The 23,746-nt window shown below is 50.8% G+C and overlaps 1 protein-coding gene across 1 annotated transcript; it reads left to right on the top strand.

Annotated features, from left to right (window-relative positions):
• Positions 1 to 8,456: 8,456 nt before the first annotated feature.
• DMRTA2 (DMRT like family A2) lies at positions 8,457 to 10,928 on the top strand. The gene is made up of 2 exons (XM_054285983.1): positions 8,457 to 8,949; positions 9,117 to 10,928. The coding sequence occupies exons 1-2, from the start codon at positions 8,457 to 8,459 to the stop codon at positions 9,995 to 9,997; spliced, it is 1,374 nt and encodes a 457-aa protein (XP_054141958.1). The 3' UTR covers positions 9,998 to 10,928.
• Positions 10,929 to 23,746: the final 12,818 nt, after the last annotated feature.

Below are 23,746 nucleotides of genomic sequence, written 5' to 3'. Positions count from 1 at the left end.
TCCCGGGGCCCGGAGCCTGCGGCGGCTGCGGAGCCGCCCCCGCGGGGCTCCCTTCCCTTCCCTTCCCTTCCCTTCCCTTCCCTTCCCTTCCCTTCCCTTCCCTTCCCTTCCAGGAACCTTCCCTTCCCTTCCAGGAACCTTCCCTTCCCGGAACCTTCCCGGAACCTTCCCTCCGCACCCGGCCCGGCTCTGCCCGCACCAACAATAATTTAGAAATTATTTAGAAATGATTAAAGCCAAGCCAGAGGAGAGGGAAGCGCTCGGTGCCGCGCCTTCCCCCGCGGGCGGGGCCGCTCAGCCCGGCGCTGGGCGAGGGGCGCGCAAGGGAAAATTTGGGCATTCCCGGGCGGAAAAACCCAACAAGCCACGAACGAACAGCCAGCCAACCCAACAAATGGAGCCGCATGCTCGGGCATCGCCCCGCGGGGCTGAGGGCACCGGCCCGGGCTGGACGGTGCCCTGGGAGATTGCGGATGGTCCCTCAGCAACTTGAAAGAAGTCTGTGTTTGTGTAAGAGCCCCTTAAAATACCGAGTGTCAACTGGAAAAAGAATACAAGAATCATTTTTTGCCCCAAGTGCGTGAGGTTTTGGATGACGCTGTCGCCCGCCCCTCCGCAAACCCCCTCGATGTCTCTTTAGCGATAAGAGATTGTGTTTATCTATCGCGTTCCGTCAGGGTTGTTCTGCTCCTGAGCTCCCGGGGCAATAAACATTGAAGCGGGGCGGGGGGGTGGGGGGGAATCCTCTGGCAAATCCGACCGGGGTTGTCATGATCATGAATAAAAATAAAAGAATTAATCTTCTGCTTTCGGCTAATGAAAAAATTTCGCCTCCGAAGTGTGGAAGCGCCGCGATGCGCCGGGCCGGGCTGCGGCCGGGCAATGCGGGAGCGGGGCCGGTCCCGCACCTCGGGGTGTCGGTGCCGCTGCCACGGGCGGGGGCATTTCCCTCGCCGGGCCCCAGCAGGCAGGAGGGAGCTCCAGGGTTTTTAATTACACTCCTTGCCTTTGCTGCCTTCATTTTTCTGCACCCTTTGCAGTGAGACACACTTGGAATTAGAGTGGTTGTGACATTTTAGTGGCAGCTTATTGTGCGGAACACTTAAAGTTTAAAAAACAAGCCCCATAGAAGTTGAGGGGCTTAAAGCAGCCCCCTTTGTGGGGCAAGACATAGAGTTTTGATTCTGGACAATGGTGTTTCTCAAATTTCTTCCAAAAACCTGCACCCCATCTGTGATCTCAATGAAATCGCTTTTCTCTCTCCCTTCAATTCATTTGGCAAAGGCGAAGCAGATGCATGGGACGGGGTCTGAATTTTAATCATTAGGTTTTACCTGAAACAAAACAGCAAATCCTTTTTACCATGTGTTTGAAGTTAGGAGACGGGTAGGGGAATATAAAATATAATTAAAAAGCTCTCGGATCGTTAGGGAGCTGACAAGAGCCTTTTTTAATGAACCTCTCGGAGCGCCCTGCGCTAAATGAGCCGAGCGGGGCTGTTCCGGCTCGGGGCCGCTGCCCCCGCGGTACCTGCGTGCTCCCGGCGGGGCCCGCGCGTGTCCCCGCGGCTGCCGGCGGGCTGCGGCACACGCGCGTCCCCGCGGAGCCTCCGCGCCCGCGCACCGCCCGCCCGCCCGCGCGGGGCCGCAGCGGCGGCACCGGCCGGGCCCTGTCCCGCTGCCGGGACAGCCCCCCCGCCCTGCCCGCTTCCCGCGCATTAACTCAGAGCGCATTTAACCATCACTAAGGTGCGGGAGGGGGGGGAAATTGTCTGTCACTTTAATCCATGCCCGAGGGGCTGGGAAATAAAAGGGGAGAGGGAGAAGGAGGGAGGGAGAGAAAAGCAAAGGTCTTAAAGAGCCCCAAATCCACAGGCGAGCGGTGGGAATGCGGAGCCGGGCTCGGCTCCCCGGCCCTCCGTGGGCAGCGGGCCCCGAGCGGGCAGCGCTGGCTGCGGAGTCGGTCCCGGCTGCTCCGATCTCCTGCCGCATCCCCCGGCCAGCAAGGGGAACTCCTGCCCGCGCCCTCCTCGCTGAGGATCCGCTCAGCTCGCGGGTGGAAGAAGGGCAGGGCAGAGCTGGGGGCCGCCATGGGCACCCCACACCCCCGTGTCCCCGCAGAGCGCTGCCCCCGGCCGGGACGCGTGGCTTTCCCCTGCTCAGGCAGAGGATGCTCCCCCGCCCGCCCCGCTGGAGCGATTAAGATCTCCTTCCCCTCGCTTGGGAAGCCCCAGCTCGAGCCTCAGCCAAACCCGGGGGACATCAGCCAGCGCCGAAGGCCCTGGGGACGCACCACGGATTTTTAATTTTTAGCTCCAGCACACGGGGGAGGAGGGGTGACGGATGGATGGATTTTTGCGTGCGTGAGCTTTTTTTCCTCTTTCTGTGCGCCGGTGTGCGTGTGTGTGGATGGGCGCAAGCTCCCAGAGAAAAGAAATTTTAGAGTAACAACTAAAGGCTTTCTTGTGCAGTTATTTTAAGGGCTTTGTTCAGTGCCTGAAGGGGGATGCGCCCATTTGTTCGGGAGGGGATTCATCACATGCCCCTTTCATGTGAACCAGAGGTTAACAACCTAATGAGCACTTGGTGAAGAGATGAAGCGTGTAAAGAGCCCGATTTTCCCAAATCCTGCTCTGCTGTCCTGGGGATGTGCTACTCTAACCTCTGCCGGGCTAATCGTCTCCGCGCTTGCAGCGGGGAGGCCCCGGGAAGGCCCCGGGTCCAGCGGCGCTCGGGCGGGGCAGCAGCAGCGAGGCGCCTCGGTCGCGATGCCCCGCCGGGGAACCGGGGGGGCTCGGCCCCGCCGCTACATATGTTGGGTCAAGTCTCCCCATTGTGAGCGTGTAAAAAGGTGTAAAAACTCAATCATCTGTAGCTTTTTTAAAGGGGAGGGCTTACCCCTGGATTTGTTGCATAATGGATTGTTAAAAAAGTAGAGGGTTGAATTAAAACTGTTCCCTAGTCACTTTTAATTAGACCACTCTATTTAATTAGCAAAGTTGAAACATGCAATTAAAATTAGCTCAGTTTAGCACATATTAAAGGAAATGGGGGACGCGGCTCCGGGCTCGTATTAAAACGAGTCGGAGGAGAAATGGCGGAGAAGTCTGAGGGTAGGCAAATGACTCTGCGGAGGTAATTCAGCCGGCGGCCATCTGTCGGAGGACCCGCCGTGCCCCTCATGGCCACGGGCCCCGATCCCAGAGTCCCTCCCGTGACCGTCCCCGCACGGCCGGGGCCGCGGGATGGATGATGCGAAGCCTTCGAGGGCCGCGTGTCGGTGTCTGTGGGATGCGCCCTTCCCCAAAAGCCGGGGCTGGGGTTGGGATTGGGAACCTGGCGGCAGCCCCGGCCCCTCCGCCCGCCCCGGTGCTGCGGGAGGAGAGGAGCCCCGAATTTCCCTTATTTCCTTCCACAAATCTTTCGCCCTTGTCGCTTTTTCCTCCCCCACTGGGAGCCGGGAAATCGAGTTAATAATGTTTCAAATACTTGAAAAGTCCGGGCTAACGGGAGTTCCGTCTCCCTTTCCTCGCTCCGGATTTGAAGAGATTGCCTGGGCTAGGAGGAATGTGCCTTTTTCTTGAAGGGGGGGTAGCGGTGGTGGTAATTTTCATTCTTGTAATATTGGTTTGGGGATAATTACTTTTAATGTCAAAAAGATTTAGTTTAATATCATCTCTATTAGGCGGCTGGGCGGATAATTAAAAGTGAAGATGATAGCAGCAGGGAAACAGATGGCATTTGCTTACTTTGATTCAGTAGGTAAATAATGAAAAAGTCAATGGCAAACCCCCTAGAACAATTGAAACCTTAAAGAGCACTAACATTAGCAGGTACTTACAAACTGTCTTCCGCTAAGAACGAGATGAAAATACACTAATCAAGAACTATATTTCTCTGGGATGCTGCCGAGGGCTGCGCTGCCTGCGGGCGTGCGTGTCCCTTCCCCCGCATGGCAGCCAATAGCCGGGCTCTTTTTAATTAAGATTTTACTACTGCGACTGGGGGAAGCTGCAGCAGCACCGTCGCTGCAGCCCTCTCGAACTTGGGCACCGGAGCAGCCGCACACGGGAAACCTTTAGGAGAATCAAGGGGAGTGAGGAGAGAAGGAAACACCGGAGAAATCGGGGCTTCTTCAGAATAAATATATTAAATTAGCATTTAGTGTCGTGTTTTAGCGGGCTGACCCGGCCGTGAGCGCTGGGCCCTGGTGCGTTTCTGGATGCTGCCAGAGGCAGACGCGCAGCGGGGATAACCGAGCAGCACCCGGGGCACCGCGCAACGAAACGCGGCGTCTCTGGGCATCCCTGTAACGAAATAAAATCGACTTTGATGCATCTGGAGGGCGCGGGCTGCCCTGACCACGGTGGGGATCTCCCTAGCACCCTTTAGCCCCGGTGGCCCCGGGGTCGGAGCGTTCCGTGCCCGGCCCGGGCAGGGCCCCCGCCCCGCTCCCGGTGCCAGCCCGGCTGCTCCTGCGGGAGCTGCGTCCAAGCCTGAGCTCCTCCCGTGGTTTGACGCTGGGAGCTGCTCCCAGAGCCAAGCTGGGAGCGAGACCAGTCCCGGGGGCTTTAAAGTCGCGTTTCACCGGGTTTGGAGAAATGAATTTCTCTTTCTATGTCCCGCCCGGGCAGCGGGAGCGGCTGCTCCGTGCGTGCCTAAAACAAACATCCCCCCCCCAGAAAGACACGGGAGCGGGGATGTACAAGAAGATTTTATTGTGCCTCGTCAAACAGAAATGAATTGCAGTAGGAGAGAAGGGAAGGAGAAGGGAGGGGTGGGGGGAGAGCAGCATCCAGCTCGCCGCTGCCTCCCGTCCGTTCTCACACACTCGCTGGGCTCCGGCAGCCGGGACGGAGCTGGAGAGAGCCCCGAGCCCGCGGCGAGTCCCGGCCGCGCCTCTGCTGCTCCGGGCGAGCTCCCAGCTCAGGGATGCTCGGTTTGAATAAATCTGTAAAACGTGCGCATTTTCACGCATGTATCACAGCCAAAGTTTTCAAAGAAAAATATAGGCAGGGGAGAAATTATTATTATTATTATTATTATTATTATTATTATTATTATTATTATTATTATTGTTAAAATGTCAAACCGGTGAGAAGCGTGATTCCGGGCTCTCCTTTTCTAAACGCACGGCGTAAGAGAAGAGCAACACAGGAATGGCTGGGTCCCGGTTGGAAGCGGCCCCTCCAGCCGCTTTGCTCCCGGCGGAAGGCAGAGTCTCGCTGAGCCCGGAGCAGGGTGCCGAGCCCGAGGAGAGGCCTCGGCTCCGGGACAGGAGCGAGCCCGGCCGGGAGCGGCGGCTTCGCCTCCGGGCGCTGCCGGGGCTGCTGCGGGCCCGGGGGATGGGAAACCGCCCAGAGACCCTGAAACCGGGGGAAATTCGGACAAATGTCCTCAGAACTTGCTGAGTCCCGCAGTTGCGTTACATATACTTGCAATTTAAATTTTTTTATTTAATAAACCCCTTTTGTTGCGATGTCGGATTGACAGTGAGTGTAACGTTTAAAACCAGCACATGGCTCAGTGTTTTGGACGGGGGGTGTCCTCTGCTGGCTTTGGGCGAGCAGCAGAAACAGGCACTGGGCGTTTTGGTGCCCAGCTCTGGGACAGCGCAGCCCAACTCTGCGTGTCACAGTGAGCGGGGCCGGAGCCCAGGAAACAGCCTGGGCACAGAGGTGCTGCACCTTGCGTGCTGCAACTTCATCACCGCCTTTGCGATGTTACTGAAAGCCTGAGGCTCCCAACAGAAACCACCGCGTTTCACTGGCTGATTACGGACCCACTCTTGGGCTGGGTTGGGGTTTTTTTTTGTTTTGTTTTTGTTTTGTTTATAATTTGTTTTATTTTGTTTGTTGGTTGTTTTTTTTTCCCATGTTTTTTCCCAAATAGATAGTTTTAAACAGCCATAAACGGAAAGGATAACCCAGCCCTTTAATTGAAGTCAGAGCAGGAAGATAAGGGAATGGGGGAAATCGGCGTAACCCGTCCTGTGTTGTTGTTGGTGCGCTGCCTCGGGGGGCAAAGGGAAGGTATTTGCCGAAAAAAACCTCATAGCAACCCCAAACAAAACTGCCAGGAAAAAGGGAGAACATTTTATCCACGTTAAACAAACATAAAACAATACTTTAAATGTTTCTTATTAGCTCTGATCGAGTTCTACGAATTCCCAATTAAATCAGATGGTTTAAGTAATACTCCCGGGAGAATAAAATTAGTGGTTGCGAATAAAATTAATTCGGATATTTTGACTTGGCTGCTGTAATAAATAAAGGTGTTATAACACCTAAATCACGAGGAGCAGGCAGCAGCTGCGCCCGCAGAAAATCGGGGAGGAAAGAGCTAATTTCGGGTCCAAAAAAAAAAAAAAAAAGAAAAGAAAAAAAGAAAGAAGACGGATGTAAGTGTAACAAAAATATTGAAAATTTGGAGGGCTCTGCGATTGCGCTTTTCGCACCAAGGAAGGAGAGTGACCAAGGGGAGTGCGTGTCCTGCAGTGTCCCCAGCGCGCCGAGGGAGCCCCGGGCAGCGCCGGCTCCCCCGAGCAGCTCCGGGGTTTTCCCCGCTCCCGACTCGGGGCCCGCAGCTCCCGGGGCAGCCCCCGGGCCCGCACCGGGAACGGGTCCCGCTACCGGCGGGGCAGCGCAGGTGGGGATGCTGAGCGGCGGGAGGAGGCCCCGAACACCGGCAGAGGGGTCCCGCCACGGGCAAACACTCGTGTGAGAAAAAACAACTTCAGAAAGTGCCGAGGAGGACGGAGATCCCTCGTGGGAAAGAGAGCGAGAGCCCTGGGGAAAGCGGAGCGCGTTATTTCCCACCGAGCGCTGCCTCCTCCCGCTGCCCGCCAAGGTGACGTCAAACCCGGGCGGCGATGCTAAAACAAAAGCTCCGGGGTTAATGTACAGTTACCAGCCCGCAGCCTCCTCCTCCTCCTCCAAAATCAGTCCCTCGGGTGTGTTGTCCCCGCGGGGAAGGCGCCTGTTGAACACGTAGTCACGCAAACAGCTGGCAGGAGAAAGGAAGAACGAACTTTAATTTCTGGGGAGCGAGGGGCGGGCAGGGATCCCCCAGCATAAAGCGCAGAGAAAGGATGGAAAAATCATACTCACATTGCTTCTCCTGCTGCGGCAGCACTCGGACATTCACCTGTGTGGAGGGAGAGGGAGAGGGGAGAGAAAGGAAAAAAGGAAGGAGGGAAGGAAGGAAGGAAGGAAGGAAGGAAGGAAGGAAGGAAGGAAGGAAGGAAGGAAGGAAGGAAGGAGAGAGAGAGGCGTCGTTACGTACTATCATAAAACAAAATCTCCAAGGGGAGGGGAGACACCACAAATTGAATTGTCACCTTGCACAGCATATTCCCCCCCTCCCCTTACGACAAGTAACACCCAGGGAAAACAGCCCAAGCGCTTGGCAAGTGCCGTTACCAATGAATTAAAGAAGCCAAGCTCGGTACGGGCGGCCCGGCCGGGGGTGCCGGGGCTCCAGGCGCGCCCCCGCTGTCCCCGCGCTGCCCCCGGGCGCTCCCGGCGCTCCGCGGGCGCGGCGGGCGCGGCGCGGCCAATCAGCGCGGCGCGCGCGGGCCCTGGCCAATGGCAGGCGCCACATTGTTGTCCAATGTTGCCTAATGGCAACGCGGGCCGCAACAATAGCGCGAGTGGCAGCGCGAGTGGCGGCGCGGGTGGCGGCGGGCGGGCAGCGCTCCGCTCCCTCCGCTCCCTCCGCTCCTTCTCCTCCGCTCCGCCAGGCCCGCGTCGCCTCCCGGGGGGCTCCGCACCCGGCCCGCCGCTCCGGGCTCGCCGCGGCTCCTCCGCCCATCTGCGGAGGTGCTGCTCGGGAGACGGGGCGATTATTTTTTTTTTAATATTTTTTCCCGCTATTCTCTGCTGGATTTTAGCCTCGCGAGGGATCCTGTCGTTGAAGGTGCCGGATTGTTCTTTGGAGGGACGCTGCTAGTCTGTGGCCGCAGTTGCAGGGGGACGGGGGAGCGGAGCTTAGCGGGCAGCTCGGGTGGCACCGGGGCGCCGCGGGGAGCGGCGAGCCCGTGGGCGCGGACGGGAGAGCTCGGCTCTGAGCCTGGCGCGATGAACTTGGTGCTGCCCCGCCAGACGCGCACGGAGAGCAAGGAGGCGAGAGTGATCTAAGTTTTCTCGGATTTTCTTGTGTTAGCTTTGCTTTTCGGGCGCGGAGGGGAGGAGGGCGCGGAACGGCTCCCGACGGGCCCCTCCTCACTTGAACCCCGCCGCGGGGGGACGGGGGCGTCGGGCGAGGCGAGGGGACAGGCGCCGGTGTTTGCATGCCCGCTCCCGGGGCTCTGCGCGCCCCCCGCTCGTGATTGCGCTTGAAGGCGACGGGAGCCTCTCCGCGCCCGATCGCGGGTGCGGCGCAGGGGCTCCCCCGCCCCGCGTCGCTTTGGGGGAGGCCGGGGAGGGGGGGCCGCTCTCTCGGGGCGGGCTGGCCGGGATGGAGCTGCGCTCGGAGCTGCCCAGCGTGCCCGCCGCGCCCCCCCCGGTGCCCCCCAGCTCGGTGGCGGCCGCGGCCGCGGCGGCGGCGGCCACGCTGCCGGTGAGCGTGGCCGGGAGCTTGCTGCGGGCGCCGCCGCTGCTGCTGCGGGCGGCCGAGAAGTACCCGCGGACGCCCAAGTGCGCCCGGTGCCGCAACCACGGCGTGGTGTCGGCGCTGAAGGGCCACAAGCGGTACTGCCGCTGGAAGGACTGCATGTGCGCCAAGTGCACCCTGATCGCCGAGCGGCAGCGCGTCATGGCCGCTCAGGTGGCGCTGCGCCGGCAGCAAGCGCAGGAAGAGAACGAGGCCCGGGAGCTGCAGCTGCTCTACGGCACGGCCGAGGGGCTGGCGCTGGCGGCCGCCAACGGCATCATCCCGCCCCGGCCCGCCTACGAGGTGTTCGGCTCCGTCTGCGCCGGGGCCGGCGGCGAGGGAGGCGCCGGCGCCTCAGGTAAGGCCGCGCTGCGAGCCCTCGGAGCGGGGGCGATGGGGGGACGGGGCCTGCAGAGGCGGCGGGACACGAGCGGGGCTGCGGGCGGGGGTCCCGCCGACGGCCGGGGCGCTCCGCGGGGCAGCCCCACTGACGGTGTCTCTTCCTTCTGCCCCCCCGGCCCGCAGAGTCCAAGATGCAGAAGTTCGAGCTGTTCCCCAAGACGCTGCTGCCGAGCCGCGCCGTCACCCCGCAGCAGGCGGGCGGGAAGCCCCTCTCCCCGGACGGCGAGTCCGTGCCCGGCACCTCCTCCCCAGACGCTCGCCACGGCTCGGGCTCGGAGAACGGGGACGGCGAGTCCTTCCTGAGCTCCCCCGTCTCCAAGGGCCCGAAGGAGGGGGAGGAGAGCCCGGGCTCCATCAGCCCGCTGGGCTCGGACTCGGGCTCAGAGGCGGACAAGGACGAGCAGGACCCGTCGCCCTCGGCCGGCGGCCGGCAGCGGACTCCCATCGACATCCTGACGCGCGTCTTCCCGGCGCACAAGCGCAGCGTGCTGGAGCTGGTGCTGCAGGGCTGCGGCGGGGACGTGGTACAGGCCATCGAGCAGATCCTCAACAACCGCGGCCCGGAGAAGGGCCCCGAGGAGGGCTGGGCCCGGGACGGCGCCTTGCAGGGCCTGCCGCCCACCCCCGCCGCCGCCGCCGCCGCCCACCACCGGCCCCTGATCGCGGGCGCCATGGCCCCGGCCATCGGCACGCTGGGCAGCCGCTCCGCCTTCTCCCCGCTGCAGCCCAACGCCACGCACTTCGGGGCCGAGGCCGGCGCCTACCCGCTGGGCACGCACCTGGGACTGAACCCGCTGCGCCTCGCCTACTCGGCGCACAGCCGCGGACTGGCCTTCATGACCCCCTACTCCACGGCCGGGCTGATGCCCACGCTGGGGTTCCGGCCGCCCGTGGACTACGCCTTCAGCGACCTGATGCGGGAGCGCTCGGCCGTGCACAAGGAGCAGGTGTACTCCGGAGGGCTCTACGGGCCCATGGTCAACAACACCCCCGAGAAGCAATAGCGGCTTCCTAAAGCTCGTCTGTGTAGAGGTAGCTAGGTAGGCGCGGGTGGACGGACACGGGGGTTTGCTCTCTCTCGCCCCGTGCAGGCGGGGGTTGCGTGCGGAGCCCGGCGCGGACAGGCGTAGGTGTGTTAAGGTGATCAAGGTGCACTTTCATTGTCCAGACATGAGTCGCTCTTTGTTGCTTATGGCCATAAGCATGGATATCCTCGGCGCGTCGTGGCGTGGGCACACACGCGAGCGCCCTTTCCCACAAACACATACATATATATATATGTATACTAGCAAGTGTATAATGTTATAAAATGGAAATCTAAGTTATTAATGTAACTCGTAGGTGAACTCGGTATTAACGTTAAGCTAAAGGTTAGGCAGCGCATTGTAATACTTACCAGGCATATAGATGAAACATTGTCAAATTGAAAACCTTTTCCTTCCCGCCCCCAGAAACGTTGCGGTCTGTATATAACATTGGAAAGTAGATATATTTGTAACTGTCCGTAGGACCCTGGCGCCAATGGTGTATGATGGTTTAATAAGCCTCCTTCATTCGTGATCTGCAAGAAAATTGCTTTCTTGTTCCGATGTAGCAAACTTCTTGCTGTTTCTAACAGGTAATTCTGTGTTTCCATTTCATAGAAATAAATGTTATTTTCTATTAAAAAAAAATCGGTCTTATGAATGGCAAGTGGTATTTTATGAGATGATGGAAGTGTGTTTTGGGAAATTCATTTGACAAGTGCATTCAATATTTAAAGGAGTTTATGCAAATAGTACAAACGTGTTTACTACATTTTTATCATGGTCAAACTAGATATTCTTCAGATAAATTTATAAATAAAAACAAAGCGTACAAGCAACAGCAAATTCCTTATCAACTGAAATTGTCAGATACGTTTATTTCTGGTTCTGGTCTTTTTCTTATTTATGCCTGCGGAAAAAAACCCTAACAAATCTACAGAGGTATAAATTTAAGCAGGATTTCTTAGTTCGGTATCTTGACGTTTTTTGTCATAGTTAGGAAATTTGGAAGTGTTGCAAAGAGAAGCCTGGTTAAAGCAGATCCCACCTTGCAACTCGTGGGTTGTGTAGCAGCAGTAAGGTTTTACCCCTCGTATCTGAAATCAGATTGTGCCTTTCCATTGCTTTTGTGTCAAAATAAGCAAAGGGATCTATAATAATGACTTTTTTTCAGAATGTAAATGTGTATTTGCGGCAGAGGTGGATGAGTTAAGATCAGCGCAGGGAAGGTTTCAGAGCTGTTTTCGGAGCTGTGTGTCCTTCACCCTCATCCGAGGGTAAAGGCTACTCGAGTGGCTTTTTTCTTTTTTTTTTTTTTTTTTTTTTTGGCAACGGTGCCCAAATGTTCTCGGAGATCAAAAAGCGAAGGGCTTTCCTGCCTGTGTTTATTCCTGCGCTGGGACGAGCGGGGGCAGCGGGCGCGCCCCCGAGCATCCCGAGCGGCGATCCCACCCAGGCCCGGAGCGCGACTTTCCTGCCAGGCCTGGGAGTGTTTGGCCCAGGAAAACTATTACTCACAAAGAACAAGTTCAGTGCATGCTTGAATTAAGACTGTAAAAGCTCCTAAAGTTGGTTGGTATGGAAACCTAATCCCAGCGAACCGCTCCGTGGCACAGCTGGACTGTTTACTTTCTCACTTCAAATATAACTGTGTAAACATTGGCTGGGAGCTGCCAGCGCGGCTCCTACCAACCAGTTAGTGTACTGGTGGGGCTGGGAGTGCTCCTGGGTAAAACCAAATTGCATCAAAACCCAATTCTCCCATCCTGCATGCCACTGATCAACCTGGATACAATTTTATGATTTTCTTTAAAAAAACCCAAAACCCAAAACCAAGCTCAAAACAAAACCCCAACAGAAAAGTAAGTGAATATTGCAGATTACACCTAGGCAAATACTTTTGACCCCGGTCCATCCTGGGAGCAGCCAAATCAATATGGCAAGGGAAACTTTTTAAAGTCTCGTGTTCCAAGAGCGGGTGAAACTTAATATTACTACAATAAAACCGTTTAATAAAGAAGGGCTTTAATAGTGAGCTAATTTGATTGAGTTTCCTAATTCCACTTTAATTGGAAAAGGAGTTGTCTGTTTGGTTATAAAGTGCTAGGGTTATGTTAGACTGGGGGAAAAAAAAAGATGGACGTTGAGCATCTGAATAAACTTTTTTTCCCCTATTTTTTCCCTTTTTTGCTTGGCAGCTGACTTTGTGCAGGATGGGTTTCCATATCTAGGATTATGAACGGGCTACAAAGAGCTGCTACTTAAAGAAATCAGGTCGCCACATTTCTCCTATTCTAGCCCTGTTGAGAAGGGCTTAGGAGCTGTTGATTTAACTCAGCTCCCCTTTTAATTATAAAAGCCATTCTTGTGTAGTTAGGCGAGCAGGACAATTTATCAGAATTGTTGCCGTGTCTTGGAGGTTGGCTTGAGCTTGGATTTATACAGCCGACAATGGGGATCACGACGATTAACTTTCATGTGGGTAGTTTAGGGAGTTAGATTGGGGGGGAGTAGGAGGAGGGAGAGGGGGGTGAGAGTTTCTGATAAATTATCGTACTGAAGTAATTCCCACAGATTAAAAAAAAATTCAAGAAAAAAATCCCTTGGGTTTGGAGCTGCCTCGGAGAGGAGAAGCCTCTGGCAGAACATAAAATATTCAGGTCCCTTTTAGAGTAAAATAAAATGCTGTCACTTGAATAAAAATCGGCGGAACGGAGTATAAATTATTTGTGAAGCAGAGAGGCTGCGGGCGAGCGCTCGCAAACTTCCCTGTTAATTAAATCTTAATCCACGGGTCGCAGGAAGCGGCGGGGCCGCCGCAGCGGCTGCTGTACATACAGCGGGACACGTTCCAGAGTTATATTAACTGCACTCGTGTTTAATATGAATCAGTCCTAATCCACAGCATAATAAAGATCAAATTAGTCTAACCATTTAGTAGCGAAATGACATTCCTTCACCTAAAATGAACCTCCCCGCGCCGTGCTGCAGCGCGGCAGCCTGGGCAGCCCGGCCGAGCCAGGGAGGCTTTTCCAGGCCGGGCACTTTGGTTTCCAGCCTGAGGGGGGAACCCCCGCCACCCTCCCACGCTTCCCAGAGCCGCCTCTTCCCCAACCCTCCGCATTCCCGGCCGGCTGCCGAGGCCCCGGGATGGAGGAGCGGGCTGGCCCGGAGCATCCCCGGTGCGGAGCATCCCGGGTGCGCTGCTGGGGCCAGGGGAACGCACACGGCAGGGAATGGTGCTGGTCCTGCTTCCAGCGGCGCCCCGGGCAGCCAGGGCCGGGTTGCGTTACTGGAGACCGAGGGAAGAGTCCCGACTCCCGCTCCGTCCTTCCCGCGGGCGCGGGAGCGCTGTCGCGGCTGTCCCGGGACTCGCCGCTCATTGCCGGGCTGGAAAGCACCGCGCACCCCGAGGAGGGATGGGATGGGATGGGATGGGATGGGATGGGATGGAATGGGATGGGATGGGATGGGATGGGCGGCCTTTTGTGCCGGCACTGAGCAAACACAGCTGCCGCCGGTGGCACGGACGGAGGGAACGCGGCTCTCCCCGTCCCGCCGCTGGCCCGCTCCCGGCCGCGCTCCCCTGGGCGCCGGTGACACCGGGAGCTCCCGGGCCGCTCTCAGCGCCGGTGTCGGGCACAAGAACTGCCCCGTCCCACCTCTGCTTCTGCTCACGGGGCGGGCATCCCCCCTCCCCGTGTTGTCATAACATCCCCATGGCAACTGCGGCAATTACTCCGATGCCGGAACAACAATGGGAAAGTATTTAATATATTTAAATGTGATTAAGCAGGTGGAAGGAACGAGGAGGAGCAGCTCCGTAGGAAGAGCCGGCGGAGGCTTCCAGGGAGCCCCGGGGGCTGCGGCTCTCCCGGGGCAGCAGCGGCACGTCTGGAACTCAACAGATGGAAGCGAGCGAGGGACGCGGGGTTACACCGGGAGAGGAACGGAGTGTTCCGCCGTTTTATGCTGCCTTTGAGGTGAAAATTCATTCCGATTTCCATCTCTCGGAATTTCGACTGAAATACTAATACACTGTTGCAAAAGAACATTTTTCCCCTGTTACTGTTCCTTTCCAGCTTCCCCTTTATTTTTCTCTACCTTATTTATTAGGAGAAAACCAAAAAAGTCGCACAAACCCGCTGTTAGCTGTAAGTTCGGAAAATAAAAGGCAGGGGAAAAAAACCTCCCTGAAACTGCACAAAGCTGGTTTGTATCCCTTCTCCAAAACGAGCTTACTAGGAAAAAAGAACACCAAGGAAACACCACTAGAAAAAAAAAAAAAAGAAAAAAAAGAAAAAAGAAAAAAAAAAAAGAGAAAAGGATAGAATTAATTTGAACACACACTTTAACCTGAAAATTATTCATTTTCAGCCACTACCCCTGATTTCGATGTAATTAGGGAATTTATAACCAATCGAAGAGATGCTGCTGACCCAGGAGCAGCTGCCGGGATGGAGGGTGATGATGTCCAGCGAGAGCCGCCGCCGCCTTTCCCCGGGAGCGGCCGGGGCTCGGCCAGCGGGGCCGGGCAATCCACCTTGGCACTGAATTCATTGTTAATTCGTGTGCCCGGCTGTGGTTTGGTGGGAATCACTGAGTGGGTTTGGTGGGAATCACTGGGAGGGTTTGGTGGGAATCACTGAGCGCGGCAAGGGCAGGAGGGTGCGGTGCTGGTGCGGGGGAGGCGCTGTCAATGCGAGGGAGCTGCCCTGGGGCAGGAAGAGGTTAAAGGGTGCGGGGATGAGCTGCCTCACCCTGGCTAAGAGCTGAAATAGCTGGAGAAGCTACATTGGTAAGTAATTCTGGTGCTGGATGATGCCTAAAGGTAAGAGAAAGGTGGAGAGGAGGGAAGGGGTGAATTCCATGAGAGAAGAACAGGATAGGGACTGATGGGGTCTTAGGCTCAAAAGAGCTAATGGAGAACTGGGATGCAGTATGAAGAGCTGTGGAAATATTCTGGACTCACTAAAATAAGATCTTGAGGTCTGTGTTACAAGAGTAAGATGAAAATGTGTCACCTGCTGTGCATTATCTAATATAATAATATATAATATCTATGTATATCTGCCTTTCCTGAGGGAGCCTTTAGGGCTTGACTAGGCTCTGGTGAGGTGGTCCTGTGTGGTGGGGTTTCCAAGGAGAAAATGGAAAGTGCCTAATTTCAGATGAATGTTCTCAGGTGCTCTCAGAGGTCAGGAGGCTCCATTGCAGCAACACTCAAACCCTGAGCAAGGGGCTGCAAGGGTAGCGCAGTGCTGGGTGCTCTCACTGATTGCTCACGTGGAAGCAAGAACATCCAGAGAGATGAAAATGCTGAAAGACCAGGCTATTACTTTAACTGCAAGTGGCTCTTTGGTAAATATTTCTAATAATAATGAAGTCTGGTCTGAGGCCTGTTCAATCCAAGATTTGGCATAAGCACGTGTTCCTCTTCACTCCAGGTATGAATCTGGCAGAAGTGGACAAGGACATGATGAGACACCTGCCTGGGGGATAATTCTGTTTGGAATGCTGTTTTTTGCAGTATTGGATTTACCTGTATGTGGGAGCTAAAGTCTTATCTTAGGTTTTATCGTAAATCCTTGCAAACTCTAAACTACAGGGGGAGAAGCATTGCTTCCTGACAGCCCTGTTTTGATGGCCTGGAAGAGGAAAATCTTGTCATGTACTGGTTTGGGGATTAATTTTCTGTAAGAGATGGTGCTATGTGGTTCCTGGCTTCACACAGAAGCTCTGTAATGCAGATCTGTGAGGGGTAAGGTGAATCCTTTGGCATGCTGTCAATGTGAGTGTTTTTGCAGCTAGTATGAATTCAGACAGGTTTGGGGTTTTTATCTGTTTTATATTCCCTCCTTTCTTGTTTTGAATCTTATTAATGTGGTGTGAAGTTTATAAAAGTTATGCTTCTAAAAACTTATTTTTTTCTCCTCAATACATGAATAGATAAAAAAAAGTGGATAAAACCATAGATAAATTTCAGAAAGAAAGATCTAGAAATCCCTTGAAAGCAGGTCACCCAAAGTCTTATTACCCATTAATAGTTACAGATCCGCCTTACATATCCTCAGAAAGTATTTGCCTGTTTAACTGGGAAAATAGAATAGATGGGCAGGATCTGTGCAAGTTTTAGTAGGTTTGTGATGGCAGGGCAGGCTCCTGGGGGAAGAGGGAAGTGGAAAGGAAACCAGAAACAGAGAGTGGATCTTTTAGTGTGGCCTGACAGGCAGATGGAAACCATGAATTACAGAGGCTTTCAAAAAGATCTGCTTGGGGTTTATGTTTACAGAGAGATTTAACAAGACTGGCTGGCCTTGGAATGCTGAGGTTGTTGCTAAAATCAGATGTTTGGAAGTGAAGTGGTCTCCTAGCCCTGGACCAGAATATAGGAGAGGTTCACAGAAACTCAATGAGACAGAGGCAGGGCCCCTACAAACCATTCAGCAGATGCTGAAAGGGGCTGAAAGGCCAGCAGGACCTGGAGTCAGGGTGAGGAGGGGAGTGTGACCCCTGCTAAGGGGAGCTGCATCCAGACAGAGACCACGAGCAGGAGCAGCAGCAGGAGGAGACAGCGAGGAGGAGCTGGGATTTGTGCAGGTGGGACTCAGCCGTGAAACAGCTTTACAGGGAACAAAGGTAGCAAAGCACTGCCTAGCTGCCTTGTAAGGGGGATATGGGATATTGATTTCCTCTCGTGGCTTGGGGAAGCCCGTGGTTTACCTTGGGTAGGGCCTATGGATTTCCTGAGATTTCTAAATCTCCTGCTTGCAAGGTTAGCCATAGATATTTACAGCTAAATGAATGGGGCAGGTAGTGGAGATTATAACTTTGGAGGGCCTTTGCTTTGTAAGGGGAGAGTCAGATATCTTATTCTGGCAGGAGAATCTAATTAAGGGCCTGTTCAATAGGAGTAAATGTCAAATGATCAGGCACACAGGACTAAAATTGCAATGCTAGATTGTGTGCTAGAATGTGTGCTAGGAGATGCCTGGCTTTTTTTCCTGCTTAGAGGGATGAATTATGTTTGATTTCTCTAATAATTCTTTTTATCCACATTATTGAAGCTTTGCTTTGACACAGAGAAAGCAATCTTGATGCAGTGGGGCCAAGAGTAGGAAAATTGCTCCAGTAGATTTGGCAAGGAACACATGGCTCCACAAAAAACTCTTACCCTTCTCCATGAGAGCTTCACGTGCACCAGAGGGGATCAGAAAGGGGTTTTCAGGGCCTATTTTCTGCAATAATTATATTATAATGTTCCTCCTGTTCAAGGGGTGAAAAGGGTATCAGAACCCTAATTGAATTTGTTTTCAGATCCACAGGAAAATATCTGGGAACATAAGAATAAGTGGTAGCAGGATTTGGGGGAAAATTAGCCCATCACGTGGTTTACAAATATAATCTGTTGCCCAAAGCTCACCAGATGAATGAGTTAACCCAGCTCTTATTTACTGGGAGTGTAACCATTTCAATATGCTCAGGATGTAGCACTTGGACACTGCCATGTGTGTCACCATTACTGAGGGACATCCTGAGGGTTACATGGATTCTGCTGCCAGGCTGAAAGGTTAACTTGCCCTGTGCACATTTCACTTTGGCCTGCTCATCTCCCTCCTGGCAGAGGGCTCAGCTAGTTTTCAGCACCTTGGTCGCTGAAAGAAGAGCTTGAGTGGTCTTAGTATAGGGATATCTTGGATTAGAAAGGGCTGCAAACCTGTGTGGGATGAGGATACCAGTCTGCTTGGCTGGAAGGTCTGGTACTAACCAGAATCAGGGCTGGCAAAATGGGACACTCAGCTCTTGAGAAGGAAACGACTCTGCTAAGCTGGAAGTCTGTGGTGATAGAGGTGATAAATGATAGGGGTGCTCTTAAAAACAGGGCCAAAAGTGGAGCTAAAGCTGTTCAAGGAGCCTCACAGCCTTTCTATTTTACTCCCCATCACTGAAATGTCCAAGGGAAGTTAGTCCTGATAAATTGGGCTGAACTGAACACCAGCAAATGATGTTCTGTAAACTGTGAAAAGCTGAGGCTGACCTGGTGAAGTCACTGGTAAAATGTCTGGTTTTCCTGGAAGCCTCAGCAGGGCTGATTCTGCATCTGATGGACATTGATGACATTGGGCAGAGGCACCCTCATTAAGAAATTGCCTGCTGGAACTCCCTCCAGCCATCTGGCATCCAAAATGCAACAGCAAAAGGGATCATGTTGGTGATTTTCAGTAAATGTTTTGCACAGAGCCATTTTTGTTGACTGTCTCATTTGTTTTGCAGATGTTTATGGTATCATTAATATTTTTCTTTTTCAGCCTTTATTGAAAGACATGCTCCCCCAGTTCAAGGGTTAAGTTAGTTGTAACAGAATGGAAATTTGTATGAAATTTTTATCTTTAAGAACTTCTTTGGATAGATCATCAGATCAAATGTTAAATTTGAAATATTTGAAAATTTTTGACTCTCAGGCTCCAGTCATGCTTTTTTTTTTTTCTCCATTTACATTTCCATACACATGATTGCTTCCACAGTTTTGGTGTCTCAGTTTTGGTGTTCTGAGCATTGCTCATCAGTTTTGGAAAAACAAGTTGTAGCTGATTTTCTCAAAGGTTTTGAAGGCTTTATAAGCAACAATAACCATGAAAATATTGGTGTGTATCACTCTGGTTGTTGCTATTTGGGTTTTATTTTGCCACATATGTCAATAAATCAGGAGTCTCCTTTCCTCAGTTTAGTTCGAGGTGTGAGTGGAGCTCTCAGGTGTTACACTCAGATTCTGGACTCACTTGGGCAGAAGTTGCCTTTGTTTTTTGATAGTCCCAAGCAGAGAATATTGTCTGGAGGCAGGATGCACACAGCCAAAATGCTTCCTGAGGCAGCAGATGCTGCTGGTGCTCAGTGGGTGAGGTCGGGGTCAGTTCTGAGATTAATCTGAGAATGAGATGATTTTGAAGCAGGTAGAACTGATGCTTCAGCTGAGTGTGCTACACTGAAAGTCAAGCATACCAACTTCTTATCTCCAGTCTCTTGAAAGGTACAATTATCCTTTATTTTGCAGGTTGGTTTGTTTAACTTTCACTGGATTATTCTCATGGAACAAGAATGAGATATTGCTATTTCAGAGCACCACTGGCACCTTGCAAATGAAGGAAGCTGTAAGGTTTTGTAGTGAAAACTGCACATGGGTCTCTGAAGATTTGGTTTGTGTACTAAATTCTGCTGCTGATTTACCAACACTGTGTGACCTTAAGCTACACAAAACAATTAATTATTTTTTTTTTTAAAGTGACTATTAATATTGACAGTCTCCAGTTTCAGCATGAGACACTTGAGACTTGAATTGCAGACTTTTGTACTACTTGAGTATTTATTTTTAATAAGGGTCTTAATTAAGTGTGCAATCTCTGTAGCAGGAAAGCTCTCCTGGACTCTGTCCTCATTCATTAAAATGTGTCAAATTCCTCAGAGTTTAGAGCAGAGCTCTAACAATGGCAAAGGAGACCCTGTGTCCTGAATACATACACGGACATGTGCCAAGGAAGATGCTTGTTAATAAGTACTCGTGCAGTGATAAAGCACAGCAAACAAGGGGTTACACATTTCCTCACTTTCTGCTTCCCAAGCAGAGCCCCTGACTTCACTCAGGAAGCTGCACTGTTGTGAGACATGGAAAAGTAAAATACCCTCTGCTTTATAATAAGTCATTTCAGCTCTGTCTAATTAACACTTCTTAGTGTTAATTGTAACCCCCTGTTCTGTGTTTTTCAGGGATGATATTTCCCAAGCAGTGCTGATGAAATGTCAGGCAGAGGTAGTAATTTTGTTTTCCTTGCTATTATAACATTGTGCCATAGATATAGTTATATACAGAGATACATGCCAATCAACCAACAGAGCAAACAAGATGGAGAAGTAAAAATCTTCTCCTCAGAGAATTTCTTAGGCAGACAATGAATTATGAGCTCTTCTCTGCCTAGACAACTTGCAGTGAGAACAGCTATTCCTACTGGCATTCCTTGCTGTGATTAAAAAAAAAAAGAATTTTAGATGACTTGTTTTATTAAATCAATAGACTTAACAGGATGGAGAGGTGGAGTACAAAAATACAAAATATTTTTTATATAATCTGCAGAATCCTATAGGCTTCTAATGTTAATGCTACAGAAATACCATTGGCCAGTATTTGCAGAACAGCATTTAATGAACAATAAAGACATTCCTGTTGTTGGAAAGGGGAAAATCCTGTTGATATTCTAGCAAACCCATCCACCTTGGCTTTGTAGCCTGGAGGAAATGAGAGAGCGGTGTAAGAAAGAGGAAACATGAAATTCACCGTTAAAACATCACCCTGGTGCTGACAGCACTGCAACACTATTGCAAAAGATAATGGCAATGATGTGGGGCTGTTGTGTGTCACTGGTGTCTAAGCTGGAGTTTTCCTTTGAAACAAAATTCAAAAATTGAAGGTGGAATTTGCTCTGTGACAAGAAAATGTGGAGCAATTGTGGTGTTATCCAAACAATCCTTAGTGTGATGGCAGCCGGAAAGTTTCTGTGATGGCTCCACACTTTATGAGCAGGTAAAACTGAGAGAGGAATCTGACTGAAAATAAAGCCAAACCAACCAACCACTCATGATGGAACATGGAAAAGAAAAAAGGCCAGTGTGTGAGTGCCAGCTGTAGAGCTGAAAATACAATTTCCAATAACTTTTGTCACATCCTGTACAATTAATTTAATAAGCATTTCACCTGAAAAAAAATTAGGAACGGTAATGTTTTTCAAACATTACACATTTCTCCATGCCATCCGTGTAACACTTGACCTTGCAAAAGACTTGATGGCCCAGCTGAAATGCTGGGAGTGCTTTGACAAGTTACTTTCAGGAAGCCACTGATCTTTATAGCCTTGTGGCTTTTTTTTAGGGACTTGTGCTATATTTCTAAACACTGGAGAGGAGAAAGGCTGAAATTCTCTTTCCCTGGATTGATTGTGTTCAATATAACTAAGGAAAAAAATTTCAAAACAATGTTTCCTGCCTATATTGAGGTGTAATGGATTGCTGGTGTAGTAGAGATTACTTTAAAGGATGGCAGAAACCCCCCACTTTTTGGCTAAGCCACGTGGCAGCTGTTTAATAATTTCAGGCTTTTGCTTTATGTCTAAAGAAATTAACTATTAACCAAATGGTCAATTCACAGATCTGTGTGTGAAGATGTGACTGATTTCAGTGACAATAATCTCTGTGTGTGTGTAAACACATAAATATGTCAGTGTATGCACATATTATCTATCTATCTATCTATCTATCTATCTATCTATCTATCTATCTATCTATCCTCCTACCCTTGTGAGTTCATTTACCGTTTGTAGTTTCTTTACCAATTAAATTTCCCAGCCCAGCAGCTCCCTCTGCATCATGTCACGCATGCTGACTCTGTGCTGATTTAGGGTTGAGGATAATTTAGCAGGGCTGCTGATTATGGCAAACTTATTCTCAGGAGATCAATGAGAAATGGGTGTTTTGTAAGGAAGTTTGTTTTGTGTAGATTACAAAGATAATGATAAGGACAAGGATTAGAATGGGATGTTAAAACCAAAACCATTGTGTGTGAGCTCTGTGAAATCCACACTGCAAGGATAAGATGGGAAATCAGGGAGCAGAACATGTGGCTCTGGGCCTGAGATCCACTTTAAAACTTGAAATACCTGAGCTGGACCTGACTTTGAGAACCCTGAGTTACTTCATGCACATGAATGTTCTCAGTGACTCATACTGACATGTTTCCCATATTTAAAAATTTTGCAGTCTATGCAATGCAAAACTTTTTTTTTTCCTATGTGCCTTGGACAGCTCCAAGTATTCACCAAATATCCAACAATAATGAATTACAACTCCCTTTGTTTCATGTTGATGTTGAAAAGCAGGTGAGTATTAGCAGAGTAGAGATGCTGCTTGAACATGGAAAGGCTGTAGTCATCTCAGTACAGTAGAATTTCTGGTCAAGCACAAAGTAATTATCATTAAGAGAAGTATAGCTGAGAAAAAAGGTGTGGATTATTTTCTTTTTGTGAAATAATCTTTCCTGGGAATCTCATGTTGTTTTACTGACCTTGAGGAAGACCTGAGAACCATGCAGCAAAAGTCAGTCACTATTCTCAATTTTCTTCCATCTTTCAACCAGCTCTTTCTTAGGACCAAGCGGATTTATACAAGTGTAAGCTATGAATTCCTTATTCTTATAGAAATTCACCCCAGCTTATAAGGACTTGCAGAAGGTATGCAAAATATGCATATTGAATTTTATCTTGTGAGCTGGAACTCTGTCAAAATGAGAGCTGACTTATTTAGGGGGAAGCATTCCTCAAAAAGGAAAAGTAATAGTTTTGATAGATCATATAATACAAGTGTCAGGGTTTTCTACCAGTAACATGAAAAAGTCATGCGGCCGTGAACAGTATAAAATTAAGGTATTGGGCATATCTGGTCCCTATAATTTATCTATTCTGAGTTAAATAGAAGATAAAAAGTCACCCTGGATCTTTTTTTCCTCCATCTTTCCATTGCACTTTAACTGTTTGGAAGTAATTGTATTTTTTTTAACAAATAAATTGCATATTTCTCCTTTTATGAAAGACCCACAAAATTAGGAAACTGCATTTTTAGAAAATACCATTTAAAAAAGAAGGCAAAAATAGACGAAAAAAAATCCTTGAATCACAATGGTTTGGATTGGAAAGGACCTTTAAAAATCATCTACTCCAACCCTCTCCCTACAACAAGCAGGGACATTTTCAATTAGATCAGGCTGCTCTCCATCCATGTAGACGGGCATCTACAACCTTTTTGGGCAACCCATGTTGGTGTTTCATCATCCTCATAGTAAAAAAAAAATTACTTCCTATATCCAGTCTGAATCTACTTTCTTTCAATTTAAAACTGCTACTATGGATCCTATTAAGAAGCCTGTCCCCATCTTTCTTATGAGCCCCCTCGAAAATTTCTTTATATATATATAAAATTGAATATTATAGTTGTAATCCAGTGTTTAGTATTTTATTTAAATATCATCATGAAAATGTTCTAGCCAGAAACTGTGTGCCATGTTCTGGACAGAAGGCTTTTAATGAGTGTCTCACCATCTCACCAAAAAAGATTTAATTTTTGTCCTCCTACAGCAATATTATTTTCTCCTCCACCTATTTTGTATTTTAATTGGCATATCCATCTTTAACAGAATCTCTTCACCAACTCTGTCCTTTTCTCTGGCTCCCAAACCTGAAGCCCCTCTCTCTAAGTTAGGAGCAGATTCCTTTGGCTGCATGTGAGACACTTTTCAAAGGGGTTTCTCCCTCATTGCCATTAAAATCCAAGATCAGGACAATGCAGGGGGTTTGTAACAGTGGTGGTGTCTCCTAAACCTCTTTGTTTTAACAATGACCTCTAAAACTTTAAAGGTACCTGCTGAGCTCTTGTTCCAGTGGCATCAGTGGAAGTGCAGAGGTTGAGGGGTGTCCCCTTTGCAAGGAGATGCAGAAAGAAATGTGGTTTGGGCACCTCATTGTGGCTGAGGCAGGCTGGGCCTAAATTTCCTGTTAATGGAGCTCCTGTGGGCTTAGGGAGAGTTACCTGGGGCACAGGTGTGCTGGGATGTGTACTGGGTGTGCTGGGATGTGTGCAGGGATGTGTGCAGGTGTGCTGGGATGTGTGCAGGGATGTGTGCAGGTGTGCTGG

Source organism: Melozone crissalis, unplaced genomic scaffold (assembly GCF_028551555.1).
Source record: "Melozone crissalis strain CALT ecotype California unplaced genomic scaffold, PUWL_Pcris_2 ptg000045l_1, whole genome shotgun sequence".
NCBI classification, from domain to species: domain Eukaryota; kingdom Metazoa; phylum Chordata; class Aves; order Passeriformes; family Passerellidae; genus Melozone; species Melozone crissalis.
The sequence above is the reverse complement of the archived record's forward strand: the minus strand, read 5'-3'. Positions and strand labels throughout refer to the sequence as shown.